The sequence below is a fragment of the Gopherus evgoodei genome, chromosome 3, assembly GCF_007399415.2.
Source record: "Gopherus evgoodei ecotype Sinaloan lineage chromosome 3, rGopEvg1_v1.p, whole genome shotgun sequence".
In the NCBI taxonomy this organism is placed as follows: domain Eukaryota; kingdom Metazoa; phylum Chordata; order Testudines; family Testudinidae; genus Gopherus; species Gopherus evgoodei.
The window spans coordinates 72,060,445-72,079,738 of record NC_044324.1 but is presented as its reverse complement, the minus strand read 5'-3'; the positions used below and the strand labels follow the sequence as shown (position 1 = coordinate 72,079,738).

Below are 19,294 nucleotides of genomic sequence, written 5' to 3'. Positions count from 1 at the left end.
TAGCACAACACAGAATCCACAGCACAGATCTCTAACACTTGAACTAACAGTAATTGGTAGCAGTAATAGGCTTTTTAGAGGAATGAGAGATACTTTGCCAGTGGGTTTCACACCTATATGCTTAACTGCAGAGGAATGCCAAGACTCAGAAATCCTGGGATCTAGTCCACATTTTGGATGGGAGAGTGCTCTAGTCATCGTAAACCCTTCTGCCCTTGTTCTCCTATGGCTCCTTTCTCTCTCCTCCTATCCCCCACTCCAGCTCCTACCACTTCCTTCCCAATACATTAACACACTCTTCAAAGGTACCATTCCAGAAAGGAAACAAGTTCAACCACTCCAGAATCTACAATACTGGTTTCTCAAATTTATGCAGATTAATTGTTCAAGTCAATATGGGTCTTTGAATCCCTAATTTTGGGATTGATTAAAAGATAAAGTGTCCTTTATTAGTGACTAGATATCAACATTTAAGTGTTTGTAACACAGACCCATTGTTTAGATTTAGTATTGAAGCCCTGATTTTGGAACTTGACGCCAACAAATTCCTTAAATTCTAAAATCATTCTGATTTCTTAGAGTGATGCGCTGTTCCTGATATCATGCATAAAAATGCATAGAAATCTTTTCTAGACTCTCTTACTCCTGGGGGATTTCTGTGCCACTGCGCACATGCAGAACTCATGTGCGGCACAGACATTCTGCTCGAGAAGTGCTGCACTTCTGCCTTTCACCCACCAGAGGTTACTGTGGCACCAGACGGCTGCATTCAAACAGCACCTTTCCCATGGAGCCAGTTAGGGCAGACAGGAGCACATGAGACTACTGGGGACTACAGACTGGGGTTCAGAAGGGCTACTGGGGCAGAACAGACTGGGGTACAGGCTCAGGAACTAGAGGGGTGACAGCACTGAGCCAGGGGCTGAGTGGGAGGGGTGCCAGAGGGTCACAGGAAGATGGGAGGCAGGGACACATGAGGATGGTGGAAGGGGCTGAAGGACACATGGGGAAAGGAGCTGCAGGACATACAGGAAAAGGGGCAGATGTGCCTAACTGAATGGGAGATCCTGGCTGAATCCAAGCATCTGCATGAGGGAGAATTCCCAACTCCCTAACAATCCCCCCGCTTCCCCCAAAAAACAACCCCTATTCCATACTTCTCCCACCCATAGACAACAACCCTCTAGTTTCACTCCCAGGTTCCTTCTCCCTCTCCCTCAGCTCGTCCATTACCCCAACTCTCCAAAGCCTTTTCACTGCTTCAGAGGGATGGGAAATACATTTTTGTATTGTAGTTTAAATGAATTACTCAAAGTTCTGTATTAATATGCCTATTAAGGAATCTGCCAGATAAAACCATTACCTGAATCTTTTTTTTTCCCCCTGTCCTTATTGTTACAGATATACTTGCTCATAGACTTTAAGGTCAGAAGGGACTATTATGACAATCTAGTCTGACCTCCTGCACAACGCAGGCCATACAATCTCACCCATCCACTTCTATAACAAACCCCTAACCTATGTCTGAGTTATTGAAGTCCTCAAATTGTGGTTTGAAGACCTCAAGCTGCAGAGAATCTTCCTGATTGGTAATGTATTTCAAAATACCTAAGTAATTGAAACTGGCATGATTATATTGTGTTATTTTGACAAATAAAATATGCAGAATTTGGTCAAAATTTTAAAATATTGTGCATAGAATTTTTTTTTTTTTTGGAGCAGAATTATCCCAGGAGTAGCATCTAAACATTAGGTTTGCAATTTAGAGGCCCTAAACTATGTTATCTTAATAAAAGTATTACAAAGTTACTGTGGTAAGTCCATTTAAACACACACACACACACCTTACCAGGCCATATAATCACTCAGCGTGTTGTTGCTTGGTGTTCCACAAAAATACACTGGATCTTTTCTTTTAGGAGCAGCTTCTACTGGCGATGATCTTTTTGAAATGGGAAGGATAGGCTGTTCAAAACTTGATCGCTTTCCCTAACAGTAAAGTAGGCTGTTAGTTCAGAAATTCTCACATAGCGTAAGAGCACATTAGTCTCAATTTAGTGAGCATGAGCTTTTATGAAGCACTGTAGATTTCTGCATCCATAGCAATACGTAAGAAAACAAGAGAAAGTGACTAGACAAAACCACCACATTTTACATTCCTATACAAGAAAAGAATGAAGTCACCTCTGAGTAGCTCTTGTGTCTCTCTTCTGGAATCTCCCATTTCTTTGCAGATGTAACACAATTTAGTTTTAACTGCTCCACTTGTTTTCTGTAACTTCCAAGAGAACTGGACTGTTCCTCATGACTTTCCAGATACCTCAGCTCTGGTATCCTTTGCTCCTGATGCTGCACATTTGTTTCTGAAATAAGTCATTTTTTCTTCTATTATTAAAGGAGACAGATTTTAAATAAACCAAATTATGTGCATCTCATTTTCTGGATGCTGAATTTGACTTAGAGGTCTGATTCACAAAAGGGGTAAGTGCTCACAAATAAAGTTAGTAGGAGCTGTGTTTTGATCAGATAACGTGCTCTATAATGGCAAGTATTCTAAAAAATCAGATCCTAAACAGCTCACATTGGGCACCCAAAATTAGTGGACACTTTCAACTTTAGTGTTTGTGCTGCAGTTCCCCATTAGTAAAATGGGGATAATACCCCCTTATCTCACACGGATGTGCTGAAACCAAGTGTTTCTGAAACATTCAGATACTATAGCGATGAGGGACACATTAAAAATCCATGCAGAAGTTCATAATTCTGTCTTCAGAGAAGGGTTTGAATAGCGCACAGTAAATAAGGCCTGGGACCACCCATTGAATAATGGAGGAGAAAACAAAATATTGACTCGCTTATTGGGTGTCATGCATTCTGCACCCTGAATGAAGCAAGGGAACCCTATAGAAAAACTGTGTATGATTAAGCCTACATTTTAGTCACGGGTATTTTTAGAAGTAGTCATGGACAGCTCACAGGCAGTAAACAAATATTCACAGCCCGTGACCTGTCCATGACTTGTACTATATACTCCTGACTAAATCTTGGGAGGGGGTGGCCTGGGGGTGCCGCAGATGCTCGGATGGGGAGTAGCCTGGGACCCCTGCTAGTGCTAGGGGGAGATGGGAGTTAGTGGGGCTGGCAGGCTCCCTACCCAGCTCCATGCCTTTCCAGAAACAGCGACATCCCTCAGCTTCTCGGTGGAGGCCTCCCCCTAGGAGCTGAGAGATGTCACCGCTTCTGGGGAGTGCCACCCCTGAGGTAAGTGCTGCCCACAGCCCTCACCCCCTCCCACACCCCAGTCCTGAGCTCCCCACCCAAAATCCTGCTACTGTTGAGGGGAGGGGGAAACTGCCCCAGCAGTGGCCGGTGCGGCTGGTTGCTGTAGAAGTCACAGAGGTCATGGAATCCATGACTTCCATTACAAACTCAAAGCCTTATGTATGATTGTGTAATTAAAGATTGTATGATAATGCATATGAACATGGGGGGGGGCATATTATAGTTGCACAGACATCCTCAATTCATGCATTTCTTAAATTTTGAATGATTGATTTTGCAATCTTAATGTTCTTTTCATGTATGTATTATATAAATAACTAATGCTAAAAAGTATTTTACCTTTTGACGGTTTCTGCAACTAACTCTAATCAGCCTTAGAGTACATAAACCAGTCACACTTATTTTCAGAGAACAGAAATGGGTGAGTTGTTCAGTTGAAAAATGTTTTACTGAATATGAACTACTTTTTGTAATAGATTTTTTACTACAGACAGCGGGTGTTTTCATGACTGATCAAATTCTGCTGCTGGAAATAATCAGAAGCTAGCAAGAGGATTATTAAGCACTTTGTTAAAATTTGTGTGTGCATTTTGTACCCAATGAAAAAAGTAAATAGGAGCAAAACAGGTGGTTGCAAGTATCCTTTTAAAATATTAGGTTTTTTTCAAAGTTGCTCTTCATTGTTAGACCTTGATACTTCAGTTTCCCAGAAATTGTCTCCTTTAAACACTATAAAAAGAACAGGTAAAAAGAAGGTGGTTTAAGTCACAAGCTCTCTATCACCGAGTTTTAAGAGTAGAGTAATATCTTGTCAACTGCTTGGAATCTTCATGTAGAACTTTAGAATATTTCCAGGATTTATCAAAAATATTACAATTATCTATAATAAATTAGCAAAAGTTCTAAACTATATGAAATACTGCAGACAGGAATCTAAGGCACTCAGCTGGTGCTGAAGCTTTTTTTTTCCCCCCTTTCTTTTTTTAAATAGCTGGTGCTCAGACACAAATAGATACTGATCCCAACAGTGACGGCAACTGCTCTCACTGAAAATTTAAATATAGGTCAGAATTAGCATCTGAGGTTTCACCATCACAATTTTTACTACGAATAGGCGTCTACATTTGTTTTGCCTCTTAAACAGAATAAAGAATTAGACTCCTAATCAATACCACTACTCATACTCTCTCTCTCTCACACAGATAGACACACACACGTTTACAGGCAGCATTTTATTTTAGTAGTGGTATTTGGACTATGCAGGCAGGATGACAATGGTAAACTGCATAATCTTGCGGCAAATACAGGGTTAAGTCTCTTTCCGTCTGCCCCAGAGACTACAGAAGAACCACTTTTCAACTGAAGAAATGAGTGGGAAAAAGGAGGGGGAAAAACAGCAAACTGTCCAATTAAAGAGCAGTGTTGGCTGCAAATAAGAGTTATTCTATTCTGTTTGACCAAAGGTATGAATACTAGAATACAGGACCAGAGTGGGGAGTTGAGGTAGTTTTAAAACATGTGGCAGTGGAATTTTGAATTTAACTCCCAACATCTGAGACTGATTAGTCTCTTGCCTTCCCTGTCCCTATACACAATTAAATAAGATTTGTAATTAGCCAGATCCAACAATGCCTAAGTGTTCATCTGATTTTTTGTTTGTAGGAACTGAAAGTGTGAATTGACTCAGTGCCATTTTGTCAAGGGCAAGATAAATTAGAGTTGCCTGAAGGAATCTTATGGATTTTCAGCTATCTGAGAGCAAAAGGGAAGAAACAGTCTTTAGTCTCTGGAAGTTAGCTGATGTAACAAAAGAATTCTTCTGATCTATTTCATTTATAAATCTATAAAGAAAGAAATTGTGGCAGAAATGAGACATTCTTCAGGGGAAAGAAAATAGACAAGTGTTTTCACATTCCATATTATGTAGATTTAGAAAATAGCAAACACCTCAAGGCAGGGAACATAAAATGGTGTACAAGACCTTGAAGCATTTATTAAACCCCCCTGAATCCACTACATACTACCTCACCTGACAAGATCATCGCCAATGTTTTTTAAAATATTAAAAGGCATGTTATGGACTCTTTATTTAAGGAGACAAAGAGAGGACAATTTCATTTCATGGCTCTCAAAGGGATCAAAGAGCAAGCTTGTTTCACATTTGAAACGCAAGACTGAAAAGTAGGAATGTAGGGTAACATTTTATAAGAACCTGACTGAAAGTCAGTGAGACTTTGGTTCCCAAGTGCCTCAGTCATTCTTGAAAATGGTAGTTGGGAACTTTAAAAAAATGTACCCTTGGTCAATATATTATTTTTAGCCAGAGCTACTTTTAGTTACTATTGATGAAGGCTAAATTCATGCTGGTAACCTAGATAAGAGTTATGCATCCATTTCTAGTCTAGTAATTCATCTAGTCTGATGATAGGAAATAGTATCCTCCAACTTTGTCGTATTGTTTAGCTGAGGAGCTGGAACTTTGCCTTTTGGGGGGAGGAGGGGAAGAGGGGGAAGCAAGTATGATATTCAAATTGCCAAAAGTCTTGCTCTCCAAAGGTCAGGATTCATGTAATTTTCAACACCCTGCCTACTCACAAAGAGCTATCAAGGACAGAGTAGACAAACATTACACCTCTACCTCAATATAACGCTGTCCTCAGAATCCAAAAATCTTACCGAGTTATTGGTGAAACCACGTTATATCAAACCTGCTTTGATCCATCGGCGTGCACAGCTCCGTCCCCCCAGAGCACTGCGTTACCACATTATATCAAATTCGTGTTATATCGGGTCCCGTTATATCGGGGTAGAGGTGTATATACAGGCACATCTGTTACAATTCCAGCACTCAGTGGTGAGAAGTTATCGAGCTTCAGTTTTAAACATATTTACAGTCCTTTCTTGGAAAGTTAACTTTGCCCAACCTCACCCCACAAAAAAGTCTTCCCTAATCACAAAAGTAGTAAGTATTGGCTAGTTATAAGGTTCCCTTTAGCAGACATTCTAAACAGAACAGCCCACTTAAAATGCTTGTTCCATTTTGGATTGGTAAAAATTTAGTCTTATTAGGACAATTACCTTCTTTTCTTTTTGTTGCAAGCCTTGAATCTGTTTTATTTTTTAGGGTGACAGTTGATTCAGTTGCAGTTTCTAAACTCTCTTCATCTGATATCTGTGATTGCACAGAGCTTTCATCTTGTAAGGACTAAAGAAAACAATATATATTTTTAAAAGCATAAAGAAAAAGAACTCAAACACAGTATCTAAAAGTCATTTCCTTGGGATAATAGGGAGCCACTGATATATCCCATACCAAATAAACACATTAGTAGTTCTAAACTTTAAATATATGAACACAGAGAAGTTTACACCTGCGTAATCATTCCAATTCTTCTTCTTCTCTAAATTTTCCTATTTCTGGTATGGTTTTTTTTCTTTTTTAAATAAAAGTGAAGCAACAAACAAAATAGTTTTAGTATTCTTAATCCAATTGTAAGTTGTTTTATGCCAACAACAAATCTGCATATCTTGAGCACTCTTTTTTGTTAATAAATCCTGATATTCAAATTATCTTCTTGACTACCACCTCACATTGCATTATTTATGACAAGAGACTTTTCTTCATTTGTCTATCTCATCATTCCTTACTAGCTTGAAAAACCAGTTACTATAGGATAAGTAACTGTACTTTCTTCAAATGATTATTCACAGATTCCACTCTGGGTGTGTAGCAAACAGTCATCCCAGCACTAAGAGGAGTGAGAACAGATGCCTACCTATCACAGTTTCTATCCAATCTAGAAGCCTGTGAACAGCGAGATGTGAAAATGTGGCCTGACCTACACATCCCCACTTAGCATATCTGAGATGGGGACGTTAGCTAACTGGGCCACCAAGACGGCTGAGGTTGCTTGGGCATGGTTAGAGCTTACTCTACATGTCCTTATGGGTCTTTCTTGGCCAGGCCATAACAAATCTTAACACAGTCCAAGATGCATTTAGAGAGTTTGTGCCAACACTGCTTGTCCCTTAGCCCTTTCAGCAAACATCACAAAGAACATGACACTATATCTGAATGATTTAGTCTTGTCCAAATAAAAACAATGATCTTATGACATCCAGCATATGCAGTCTCGTTTCATTCAGGGAAAACCAGGAGATGAATAGATCTGTTAATATGGCATCAGAACATCTTCGGCAGGACAATGGGTTGAGACCTGAGGGCAACTGTTCTTGAGGAAAGCTGTATATGGCAAGCCCACCCTGCATCTGCGCAGTTTTCTCTAGTCATTGTTATGACTGACAAGTGATAGAGGAAGAGGTTACTCACCTTGTGCAGTAACTGAGGTTCTTAGAGATGCGTGTCCCTGTGAGTACTCCACTTGAGGTGCTCATGAGCCCCTGTGCTCGTAGTCAGAGACTTTTAGTACTAGTGCCAGTTGGGCTGCACGTGCGTAGTCCCTGCCTTGTGCTGCTGCAGGCAGTTAACCTATGCGACCAACTTCCACTCAGTTCCTTCTCTACTGCAGAGACTAATAAAGAAACTCCGAAGTAGAGGGGAGCAGGGAGGGTAGTGGAGCACCCATAGGGACACACATCTCGAAGAACCTCAGTTACTGCACAAGGTGAGTAACCTCTTCTTCTTCGAGTGCTGTCCCTGTGGGTGCTCCACTTTAGGTGACTTCACAGCAATGACCGCCGATGGAAGGAAGGGCTTCAGAGTTGAAGTCATGACCTCCGATAGTACAGAGCATCCGAAGGAGGTATCAGATGTTTCCTGTTGCTCTAAGGAATAGTGCTGTCTAAAGGTATGGACTGCGACCCAGGCAGCAACTCTACAAATGCTCACAATAGGTAAATTGTGCAGGGAAGCCATGGAGGCTGATAAGGCTCTAGTGGGATGTGAACAAATCCCCATGAGGGATTGGCAGTCACACTGATGATAGAGATTTGTGCCGTTTTGGATCTACGTGGAAAGTCTTTGTTTAGAGATGGTGCTCCTTTTGGAGCATGCAGTGATGGATAGAAACAGTCTGGGTGATTTATGGGATGGTTTAGTCCTGCCTATGTAAGAAGCCAATGCCCTCCAAACAACAAATTATGGAGCGTGTAATGTGTTCTATCTGTGTGGGGTTTAGTGGTGTGGTCTGAGGGAGACTTTATCCTCAAAGACCACGTATGGAGGTTCTGCCACGAAAGCCCTAAGTGCTCCCATACGTGTGACAGATGTCATTGCCACAAGAAATGCTACTTTCATAGAATGGTGTAGCAGTGATTATGTCATCCTGGGTTCCCATGGGGAAGAGGTGATGATTCGAAGGACCAGGTTCAGGTCCCTTGGTGTAGTAGGCTCACGTAGTTCAGAGTAGGCATTATTGAGCCCTCTGAGGAAACACTGGGTCAGTAGATGGGTAAAGATGGGATGGCAATCACCTTGGGATGAAATGTTGTGATGGTAGGTAGACGGACTTATTGAGCTCATGGATAGGTCTGACTGTTTGAGTTCTAATAGGTAACGCAGTATAGAGGGTAATGTCCCTGGATGGAAGCCATCCGTTTTAGTTGGCACCAGGCCTTAATTTGTCTCCCTTTCAGGGTGTATGGGCAACAGTTCATTTCTGTTCAACTGAGCCCTCTTCTGAACAGGTCAACTCAGGTTCCATGAGCAATGGAGGAGCCATGATCTGAGATAGAGTTTCTGTGGATGCAGGACACAGTCTGAGTCCTGAGACAGAAGTGGGAGTGTGATTCATGGATGCATGGTCATGCTGAGGGAGTAATACCATCATGGTTTGGCGAGACCATGATAGTAGAATTACTTTGGCTCATCCAGCCTGATCTTGTGGATCACTCGGTTCAAGAGAGGAATAGGAGGGAACACATAGAGAAGGGGAGCATTGCACTCGAGGAGGAATGCATCGCCTAATGACTGCACATCGATACCTGCACCAGAACAAGCACATCGATACCTGCACCGGAACAAAAGCAAGAGTGTTCGGTATTTTGTGCAGTTAATAAAAGGTCTACTGAGGGGAACCCCCAGTCCTGAAATACATGCAGGAGTACAGTGTTGTCGAGCTCCCTTCGTGGTCCTGAAAAATTTGTCTGCTGAGGTGGTGTGGATATTGTGTCTGATGCACCATCGTCAGGGTTTTATGACTTGCACACAAAGGTACTGTTAGTGTGCTCCCCCTGGTCGGTATATATAATACATACAAGCTAAGGCTTCAAATAGCCTTGTCCTTGATGAGTTGCAGGAATTGGGAGCAAGCCCTGTGGACAGCTTGAAGTTCCAATAGGTTTATATGTCGAACGGATTCCACAGGAGACCAGCAGCCCTATATAGAATGTGGGCGCAGGTGTGCTCCGCATCCCAGGACTGAGGCATTTGTGGTCTGAATGAAGGGTGCCTCCATGCATACGTTAGTCAGTTTTGCCCACCAGAGGAGGGAGTCCTTTATTTTGCCCGATATCGTGAGGCGTTTGTTTATGCTGTGCCTGTGTGGAACAAAAGTTTATACGCAGCCTTCCTTGTAGACAACGGATGTTTAATCTAGTGTATCTGACAGCAAATGTTGTGGCTGTCATGTGGCCAAGGAGTTGGGGTAAGTCCTGGCAGATACCTGTGGGCTATTTCACACAGCAGGTATGAGGCTGGTGAGATTGAAAGAATATTATCAAGGCTATAGCCTCACTACAGAGACAGAGTTGAGGTGGGCCCCAATGAAGTCCAGTTCTTGCACTGTTGTTAGAGTGGGCAGGTCGGTATTTATTAGGAAGCCAAGATTTGTGAAGAGGGTTACCATCTCTTTGGTGGCTTGCAATGCTGTTTGCTGGGTTAATACTTTTAGCAGGCAGTTCCTTATAGCATATAGTGTGACCATTTTTAATCATGTTTCTGATTAACTTGTTGAATTATCTGAGGTCGAGCATTGTTCTCCATCCATCAGAGTTCTTGTTAGGAGAAGTTGATGGTTGGTATGTAACTTAAGTAGATTGTTGTCCACTCAGGGCCTGTGTCTGCAACCCCAATGAGTCAAATCAACACTGCTGTTGTGAATAAATTGGCCAGTGGTATCATTGGGATGTAAGGTATCTGAGGGGTAGCCGTGTTAGTCTGGATCTGTAAAAGCAGCAAAGTGAATACCCACTTAGTCGGATGCAACCGTATTCATCCATGAAAGCTCATGCTCCAATACGTCTGTTAGTCTACAAGGTGCCACAGCACTATTTGCTGCTTTTATTGGGATGTAAAGTAATTCCTCTGTTTCCTCTTCGGTTAGGGGTTATAGGTTCCCAAGGATCGGAGAGCTGCTTGTGAGTCTCTGAGTGAGTGGAGTGAGTTGTCTGCCTTTCTGGTGAATAATTTGGGCTGGCAAGTCTTCCATCATGAATTGCACCTCTTCAGGGAGGCCAGAAAGATAGAGCCATGAACTTCTCTTTACAACCACCATCGACACAGATGTTGCAGCCCTGTCCTCAGAATCAAATGCTGTGAATTGTTCTCCCTTGTCCTTGGCAATACAATTAAATCAATTCAAACATTCTTGTGCAGTTTGTATAGTTGTATTTTGTTAGTAATGTTGCATAGTTGGCTATGCGGCGGTGAGGGGCAGCCAAGGCGTAAGCCTTATTGCCAAAGCTGATCAAGTCTTTTCCAGTCCTTACCATGAGTTGTGTTTCAGGACTGCTGTTGCATGCCATGTTGCTGGACTGCATCTATCACTAAGAAATTATGCGCTGGATGCGAAGTCGACGCCCTTTGTTGGTACACACCTCCTGTTGGACCTTCCACCAGCTGGAGGCGCAGCTGCAGAGGTCTACAGAATGACCCTTACAGGGTCCATCAGTGCCTCATTCATATGAAGGGAATTTTTTTTTTAAACAAAGCAGATGTATGCAAAAAAATTCACTAGCCCATGCTGTATCACAGGGACCTCCTCAAGGAAGATGTCCAGAGAAGGCCACCCTCTCAAATAAGCCATGGAATAGTTTGAAATCATCCCCTAGATTAGGAGGAGGAGGCATAAAGGTGTACGCTGTGGACAATGATAGCAAATGGGTAGGTGATGTCCCCTGCAGGGGTGGAGATTCTTCCTCCTCTTCCCCTGGTACCACTGAGGGTTTTGGTACAGAAGCTGTGGGGAATTACTGTGTGCTGGGTCTGGCTGTGGAAGGCAGTCCCCCCTTGTGTGGGGCATATGACCCAAGGAGTCCAGCATGCCCACTGGGATAAGAGCAGCATAGAGGGTCCCCATACCACTTAAGTACCTGGGGACAGCATAATATGCCCTAGGAGAGACTCTTGGGTTGACTGACTCCTGATGGATAGGAGCCAATGGGGGAATAACTCCCTGTTCTTCCTGATCTTTCTCCTTCAAATAAGGAGCGAGACAGCAAGTGATGTTGGGGATGGAAGGAGAATTGGTGCCGAGGGTATCATTCTCATATCGGTACTGCAAATAAAGGGATCAAGGGCAGAGCCGAACACCAGAACCCTCTGTCTGAGGAACTGCTGCTGTGCTGGTTTGACTGGCCCCTGGGGCTGCGTCCTTGTCAGTGCCAGGGCTGCGGAGGGGAAGGCAGTGCTGCTGGTTGCACCTCTGTGTGTGTTGGGTGCACATTTGAAGAAGCCGCCTTTTATAGTGGCACCGCACCACCGTTTGTAGACAGCAGTGCAGAGGAACAGGGTTTTGGTTTCTCCTTAGTGCTTGTGTCAGAGCCGGCTCTTGTAGAGTCTCTGGCTCTAGCGATGCCAGGATATTCCGCTACTTTGGCTCCCAGTGCTGACAGCACAGCCGGTGCTGGTATTGGATGCCCGCTCACAGAATGAATATAAAATGCGGTGCGGAGGCACAGGGTTTTGATTTCCCCATAGTGCCTGTGGTGGAGTCAGCTCTTGTAGTTTCTGGCTCTAACGGTGCCAGCGGTGCCGGGATTCTCCACTACTTTGGCTCCTGTTGCTAACAGCACAGCCGGTGCCGGTATTAGATGCCTGCCCGTGGAATGAACGTACATCACGGTGCAGAGGCATGGGTTTTGATTTCCCCATAGTGCCTGTATTGAAGCCGGCTCTTGCAGAGTCTCTGGCTCTAGCAGTGCCGGGGTTTTCCACCACCTCAGCTCCCAGCACTGACCACACAGCCGGTGCCAGCACTAGATGCCTGCCCGTCGAGCAGCTGTGGCCTGGAGGCACAGGACTTCGAAGCCTCTGTCTGCAGCGGTGCCAGAGCTCTAAGGCACCGGAGCTCCTGGCGCTGACATCACAGTCAGTGCTATTATTATCTGTGGGACGGCTGTGGGTTTGGTTGGTTGGTTTTTATTCCGGCAGTGGGGACCCAGGTGCTTTCCCGAGTGATATCTAGTGGGGCACTCCAATGTGGGGTTGGAGAAAGCACTCCTGTTCGAAGCTGTGGCTGGTAAAGGGGGCGGGGGAAGGGGCCAAGCCTCATGCCTCGATGCAGGTCCTAGAGACCTCTCCACTCCCTACCTTTCTATGAGCCTGAGGCAATGCAACACTTTGTTAGTTCCTGCATAGGAGGCACTAACACACAGGCAGCAAACACACCAAGCGTGGCTGTCAGGGACAGACACTCCAAGCCTAGAGGAAAGGTGCTGAAAGCCCGGGAAACTGGGCATTCCCGTTAGGGGGATGGGAGGAGACTACACACATGCAACAGACCAGCACTGCTACTAAACGTCTCCGACTACAAGCGCAGGGGAGCACAAACACCTGAAGTGGAGCACCCACAGAGACAGCACTCGAAGAAGCAGCACATAGCTCGTTTACAGTGGGGGGTTCCCCCTCAGGCTTGACATCACTAGGTTAAGGTCTCATGATAGAGGGGGGTTCCTAACTGAGGGGAAGACATTAATGATCCACTTAAATAATCTTGATACCTCAGGGTGCAAGAAGACTGTCCAGCACTGGACCAGAGGGTGATTAGCAGATGTTACTGCCTAAAGCACCCATATTGAGCTGAGTGAGGTCAGAGGGTTTTAGAGAAAGCAGACAGTCTGATATCTATCTTCTTCTCTGAAGTAAGATGCCCTAATGTCAGCTAGCTAGCATCCAGGCAATCAGGAGACATTATACTGGGTCCAGGTGCAGAACTCGCTGTTGCACTGAGAGAACAGGTCCGGCTGAGCTGGTAAAGTGATGGGTCATCAAATGGATACACTCACTAGGGATACCAATACTGCCTGCCCCAAGTCAGTTCTATCATGACGACTCAGTCCACATCCTGTTTCAACTTGTTCAGGATCCCTGGTATTCCAGGGATGGGAGTAAAGTGCATATTAGGTTCAGAGCCCAACCTAACTAGGCTAGCGCCCCCTCTGAAACAAAACTCTGGGTATTTGTTGTTGTGACTCACGGTGAAGCTGCCCAGAAACGGGAGAGGCAGTTACCAAACAGGGAGTTAATTGAAGGTGACCAACCAGTGATTCTAAATATGCAACTCCTGGTCTGCATATCAAAATTGATGTTTCTCTGTAGGGCTCCAGAAGGGAAAGCAGTTAAAGAGGAAGTGGAGTTGTCTGAGGTGGAAATGTGACCTCTTCCTCAGGGATTCCAAATAAGTAGTACTGATGCAGTCTGAGTCTGTTGCTGTTGATTCAAGAACTTCCTCTTAGGGGCTAGGACAGCAGTTCTCAAACTGAGTCGGGACCCCAAGTGGGTTGGGATCCCGTTTTAATGGAGTTGCCAGGGCTGGCATTAGACTTGATGGGCCTTGGGAATGAAGCCAAAGTTCAAGCCCCACTGCCCAAGGCCGAAGCCCGAGGCCTTCAGCCCAGGGTGGTGGGACTCACATTACAGGCCTCTCAGCATGGGCTGAAGCCCTTGGGCTTCAGCTTTTCTGAACATACACCCTGCTTGGGGTAGCGGGGCTCAGGCTTTGGCCTCCCTGCCCAGGATGGCGGGGCCTGGGTGGCCTCAAGCTTCAGTGGACTCAGGCCTCGGTCCCCACTCCTAGGGTCATGTAGTAATTTTTATTTTCAGAAGCAGGTGATGGTGCAATGAAGTGAGAACCCCTGGGCTAGGCTGTAAAAGCCCAGGGATTTCTATGTGGCCCTAGATTCCTTTAGAGTATGCAAGGTATTGTCAGTGGCACTGTTCAAAAGTTTATTGTCCTTGAAAGTGAAGTCTATGGCTGTCTGGACCTCCTGAAGGATGCCTGCAACTACTGCACGACCCAAAAAGAAGCAACACAGTATTCTGGGGAGGATCTCTCACTATGAGGTTCTAACAGGGAGTAGGAGGAGGCATATTCCTCTTCCGGAAGTGGAGCTGACTTTTCCAGTGTGCTTCATTTCTGCACATGTACTGGAGATAGTTTAGTGGACACCTCTCACAATCTGTCAGAGGGATGAACTCAGTAGGGGGGGCTGATCTCAAGGTGCAGTGTATTGTGATGCAATGGGTGAAGGATGATGATGAACCTCCATCATCAATTTCCATTGCCAAGGTAGAGATGAACAGTTCTGATGCAGGTATGGTGCAGAGAGCGCGAGAGCTTCAGCGGCTCTGAGGTGCCCGGTATGGGGACAATCAGTGCTATGGATATTGTTTCCCTGTTTGTGCTGATGGCAGTAAGAGTCTTAAGCTTAACAACTGCTGGTGCCATCATAGAAGGTTCAGTATGGGACTTGGTCTTAAAAATCTCTTGGTGGTAGTGTCTTAGGAGAAGCCTTCCATCCCCATTCCATTCCTTGGAGCAGTACTCCATACATTCTCTTCCTGGGGTCATCCCCAGTGCAGCTGATGCAGAGTGCAGATTAGAGGGAGCATGGGAGCTCAGCATGGCATAACTGTTAGAGTGCTGGACACATGCAGCTGGCTTGATATCAGGGTTGTCTCTAATGGTTTTCCCACAAGAGAGGCCACTTGTATAGAATGATGTGAGGAAGAGCTTCAGCTTTGATTTCCTTGTTTTCTAGGTCTTCTTTGAAAAGGACCTGCATGGAACAGTATGATGGAACATGATCCGGACCATGGCACTGGGCACAGCTGTCAGTAACAGGCATCGTAGGACAGGCAAATTTTGAAGCCCAAGGATTTAGGCCCTACCATCTTATGGAAGTGTACAGGGGTTTGGGCATTCTAGGAACAGAGGAAGATCCCAAGGAGAGTAGAAAACCTATCCCTACTTTTAGCTAAGCTAAAAAATAGTATAAAACAATACAGAAAATTTAACTAAAATAAATTTTAACTACAAAAATTGAAGTGTACCTAATAAACCACTTAAGAAATGCAAACAAAATGGGTTCCATCTTGTGCCACGGGTGGTACAAAGGAACAGAGTGAGCTGTGGCTGCCCTGCCCTTTATACCCGCTGCTACAGAAAGCAAGAGAGAGCACAGGTGCAGCCCCAGACACTGCTATTCAAAACAATCAGATCTTGCGTGCTTGAGGCACATGCACACTAACAGTGGAACATGTAGACGAGCACTTGAACAAACTAATTTTTTCAATGTACCAGGATTCAGAGGGGTAGCCATGTTAGTCTGTATCAGTAAAAACAACGAGGAGTTCTTGTGACACCTTACCAACTAACAAATGTATTTGGGCATAACCTTTCATGGGCTATAATCCACTTCATCAGATGCATGGAGTGGAAAATACATTAAGCAGGTATCAATATACAGCACATGAAAAGATAGGAGTTGCCTTAACAAGTGGGGGGGGTCAGTGCTAATGAGGCCAATTCAATTAGGGTGGATGTGGCCCATTCCCAACAGTTGACAAGAAGGTGAGGGTATCAACAGAGGGGAAATTATTTTTTGGAGTGACTCAGCCATTCCTCAGGCTTAATTTGATGTGTCAAGTTTGCAAATTATTTCCAGTTCTGCAGTTTCTCGCTGAAGTCTGGTTTTGAAGTTTTTGGAATTAATTTTCAAACCTGACACTGCTTTCATTCCCCATCCCCCCCACACACACCTAAAACATCTTTAGCTATCTACAGTTTCTTATTTGAAACAGAAAAATAAAGTTACCTTTAAGTCTCCCAGTTCATATGAATCATCCTCATTAAGTTTTGGTGCATGCAATAAAAAAGGCGCAATCAAATTTGCGCATTTAGAGCCAGATATCTGCCTGTTTATATAAAAGACAACGTTAACAGTAAAAGAAACCTCAAAACTTCAAAATTTAAGGACAAATGTTCACTTGTTTTGAGCTAGTCATGCAAATGCTGGACAGAAGTCACAAAATAATAGGAGCAGTGAGAACGTTCCGATAGCATAGTAATGAGTACAATATAAAAATCTAAACAGATGACACATTATCCCATGATATGGCAGAAGCCCCTCCATATGATGAATTCTACTTGGTTTGCTTACCTAGTAAATGGGTACATATGTAGGTTTGGAATAATGAGGTTTTTGCTTGCCCTCGCCCCTCCTTTTTTTAAAACATTTTTGAATAATAATTGATGTGTTTCTTAAGCTTTTTTAGATTTGTATCGATTTAATTTTTCACAGTTACAGGAAATTACAAGAGGGGATCAAACAATTATTTAATGATAGGCACAAATTCAAAACGTTAAAGCTTTATAACCATTAAAACAACAATTGTCAACATACACAAAGTAAATATCCTTAAACTCTAAGTTCTCAAGCAGCATTTTTCTTACTTTACCTATCTGTACATTTCTATAATTATCTATGGAAATATCTTTTCCTTAGTTTGCATGCACATGGTGAAACTGATGTTTATTAACTTTTACCAATAAAAATTTAATCCTTCCAAGCCTACCTATACTCCTGTACAAAGATTTGACTGGAGTGGTCATTTGAAAAAGTTAGTGCATCATGTATTCTTACCTACGGTAATACAATAGGTGTGTGGGTTTTTTGGTTTTTTTCCAATAATCATCGTTGGCAGTTATGACCAACTAACTTGTCCATGTCCTGAAAAGAGCTGTCAGTTCTACTGCCCCACAATATCTTTAAATTAGAGTAGACAGATTAAAATCTTGTTGCAAAACAATAGATTTTAATGTAACTAACTGTACCTCTTTGTAACACTAGTTGTAAGTGGAGCATCCTTCTTCTTCACACTATCTACAGCATCAGTTACTAATTTAACAGGAACTCTCCCAAATGGGCACACCTAAACATTTAAACAAATTGAAAGTGATCAAATCTGAAAAACAGGGGCTGGGGGGAGGGGAGGGGAGCGGAGCGGAGGGAGAGAAGTAAGCATTCGAAAAGCTTCCACCTGGTTAGATTTGTTTAATTGCTTTAAGGGATTGCGCCCAATCCGGACTGCATCAAACTCCTGTGGAGAGTTGTTGTTCTCCCTAAAAAATGAGAATACACACTGCAGTTATCTCAGCAGTAAAAAAAAAACAAAAACAAAAAACAAAAAAATAAAACAATCTTGAATAAAATATAAGAACTTAAATTGTTACCCAAGAGAAGATCTGAGGGCATTAGCAGAAATTTCACCAGAATCACTTTTTTTCCTACTCCGGAGATTTCCAGCCATGTTTTGTGGTCCGGATTCTTGTGTGCTTGATACTATAAATAAGTTAACAAGTATTTTGAATTATTCAGTGACTACCAATGAAATATATAACATATTTCAAAATATTAAACCGCCCTAAAGCTTGCATTAACTGTAGGATTTTAATGCACATCAATGAATAAGTTAACTCTTTTTTTCCTTCAGCAACTACTAGCCTCTCTGTAACTCTGTTCAAGATATGTTGCACATGTCCATTCTGTTGTCCGTGTGTGCGCGCACGTGCGCCTCAAGCACAGTTGCTGGAACTTTCCCCCTCAGTGGTATCTATCGGGTCCACTCTGGCACCCTCTTGTGCAGTGCACTCATAGTGCCAGTATAAAAGGCCTGGCCGACCTGCATCCTCTCAGTTCTTTCTTTCTGGCCAACTCGAAAGAGGAGTAGCAGTGCGAGTGGTGGAATGGACATGTTCAACAGATCTCAAAGAACAACAGTTACAGATAGGTTAGCAACCGTTTTTATTTTGACTCCCAAGCAGTAGCATAGGAAGGGGGTCAGAGTTCATGGACATGATGATTGCAAAACAGCTTGACCAAAACTGGCGTCGTCCCTGGCTTGTAATGGCCTAGTTGGCAGAAAACTTATACGCTGACAACTTATACGCTGACATGCAGATTTCCTGTATGGAGACCTGGGCCAGAAATGCTGCTGATTACGCTTGAGACTCCGTGGAATGGGCAGGCAGTATAGCTGGCAGTGGAACACCCACCTGTTCGAAGCATGTGCAAATGCACTAAATGATCCAGGAGGAGATTCTCTGAGCTGAGATGGAGAGGCCTTTTGTTCTATCAACTATTGCTATGAAGAGTTGAGTGGATCTACGGAATGGTTTGGTCCTCTAAATATAGCATGCTAGGGAACATCTGACAACCAGAGAAGAAGATGCTGCTCTGAACCTACTATAACAGCATCTACATGTATGTGTGCTTAAGATCTAATAAAAAGTAGTTTTAGGTAAAAGCACTCTGGTTTGTATCACTCATATATCAGAGGGAAGAACTGTGTTCCCCACTGATTTATTCCTGGCACCTCCTGGAGAAAAACAGTTAAGTTATCACTGCTTTGGGTTCTGAAAACTCTGTGCTCCTCACCGAACAGTGTGCTCCCCATTGAAGCAGAGGCTCTGACCAAGGTCTCAAGGACACCTCCATGAGTAAAAACTTCAACCTGGCTCCACAATCCATTTCTGTGCTGGGCTTAAAATCTGAACATATAGCAACAAGGAATTCCATCTTGGCCTTCTTAACTAGAACTAAGGGCACTATGTCACTACATTTTTTAAAATGTTAGAATAAAAGGACTATCTAGGTATTTACATGGCCCTCACCAACAAACAGCATTCAAGAACCACAATCATTTATGAGTCTGACGAAATGGGTATTCAACCACGAAAGCTTATGCTCCAATACATCTGTTAGTGTTAAAGGTGCCACAGGACTCGCTGTTGCTTTTTACAGATCCAGATTAACATGGCTACCCCTCTTA

At 43.5% G+C, this 19,294-nt stretch overlaps 1 protein-coding gene across 1 annotated transcript in view; it reads right to left on the bottom strand.

Annotated features, from left to right (window-relative positions):
- TTK (TTK protein kinase) overlaps nucleotides 1–19,294 on the bottom strand; it is a 113,384-nt gene that overhangs the window by 49,954 nt on the left and 44,136 nt on the right. Inside the window, exons 6-12 of the mRNA XM_030555803.1 lie at nucleotides 17,697–17,805; nucleotides 17,504–17,585; nucleotides 17,298–17,395; nucleotides 16,279–16,378; nucleotides 6,361–6,487; nucleotides 2,185–2,363; nucleotides 1,850–1,989 (exon numbers count right to left, since the gene is read on the bottom strand). Of these exons, the coding sequence (XP_030411663.1) occupies nucleotides 1,850–1,989; nucleotides 2,185–2,363; nucleotides 6,361–6,487; nucleotides 16,279–16,378; nucleotides 17,298–17,395; nucleotides 17,504–17,585; nucleotides 17,697–17,805 (835 nt within the window). The remainder of the gene's footprint in view (nucleotides 1–1,849; nucleotides 1,990–2,184; nucleotides 2,364–6,360; nucleotides 6,488–16,278; nucleotides 16,379–17,297; nucleotides 17,396–17,503; nucleotides 17,586–17,696; nucleotides 17,806–19,294) is intronic.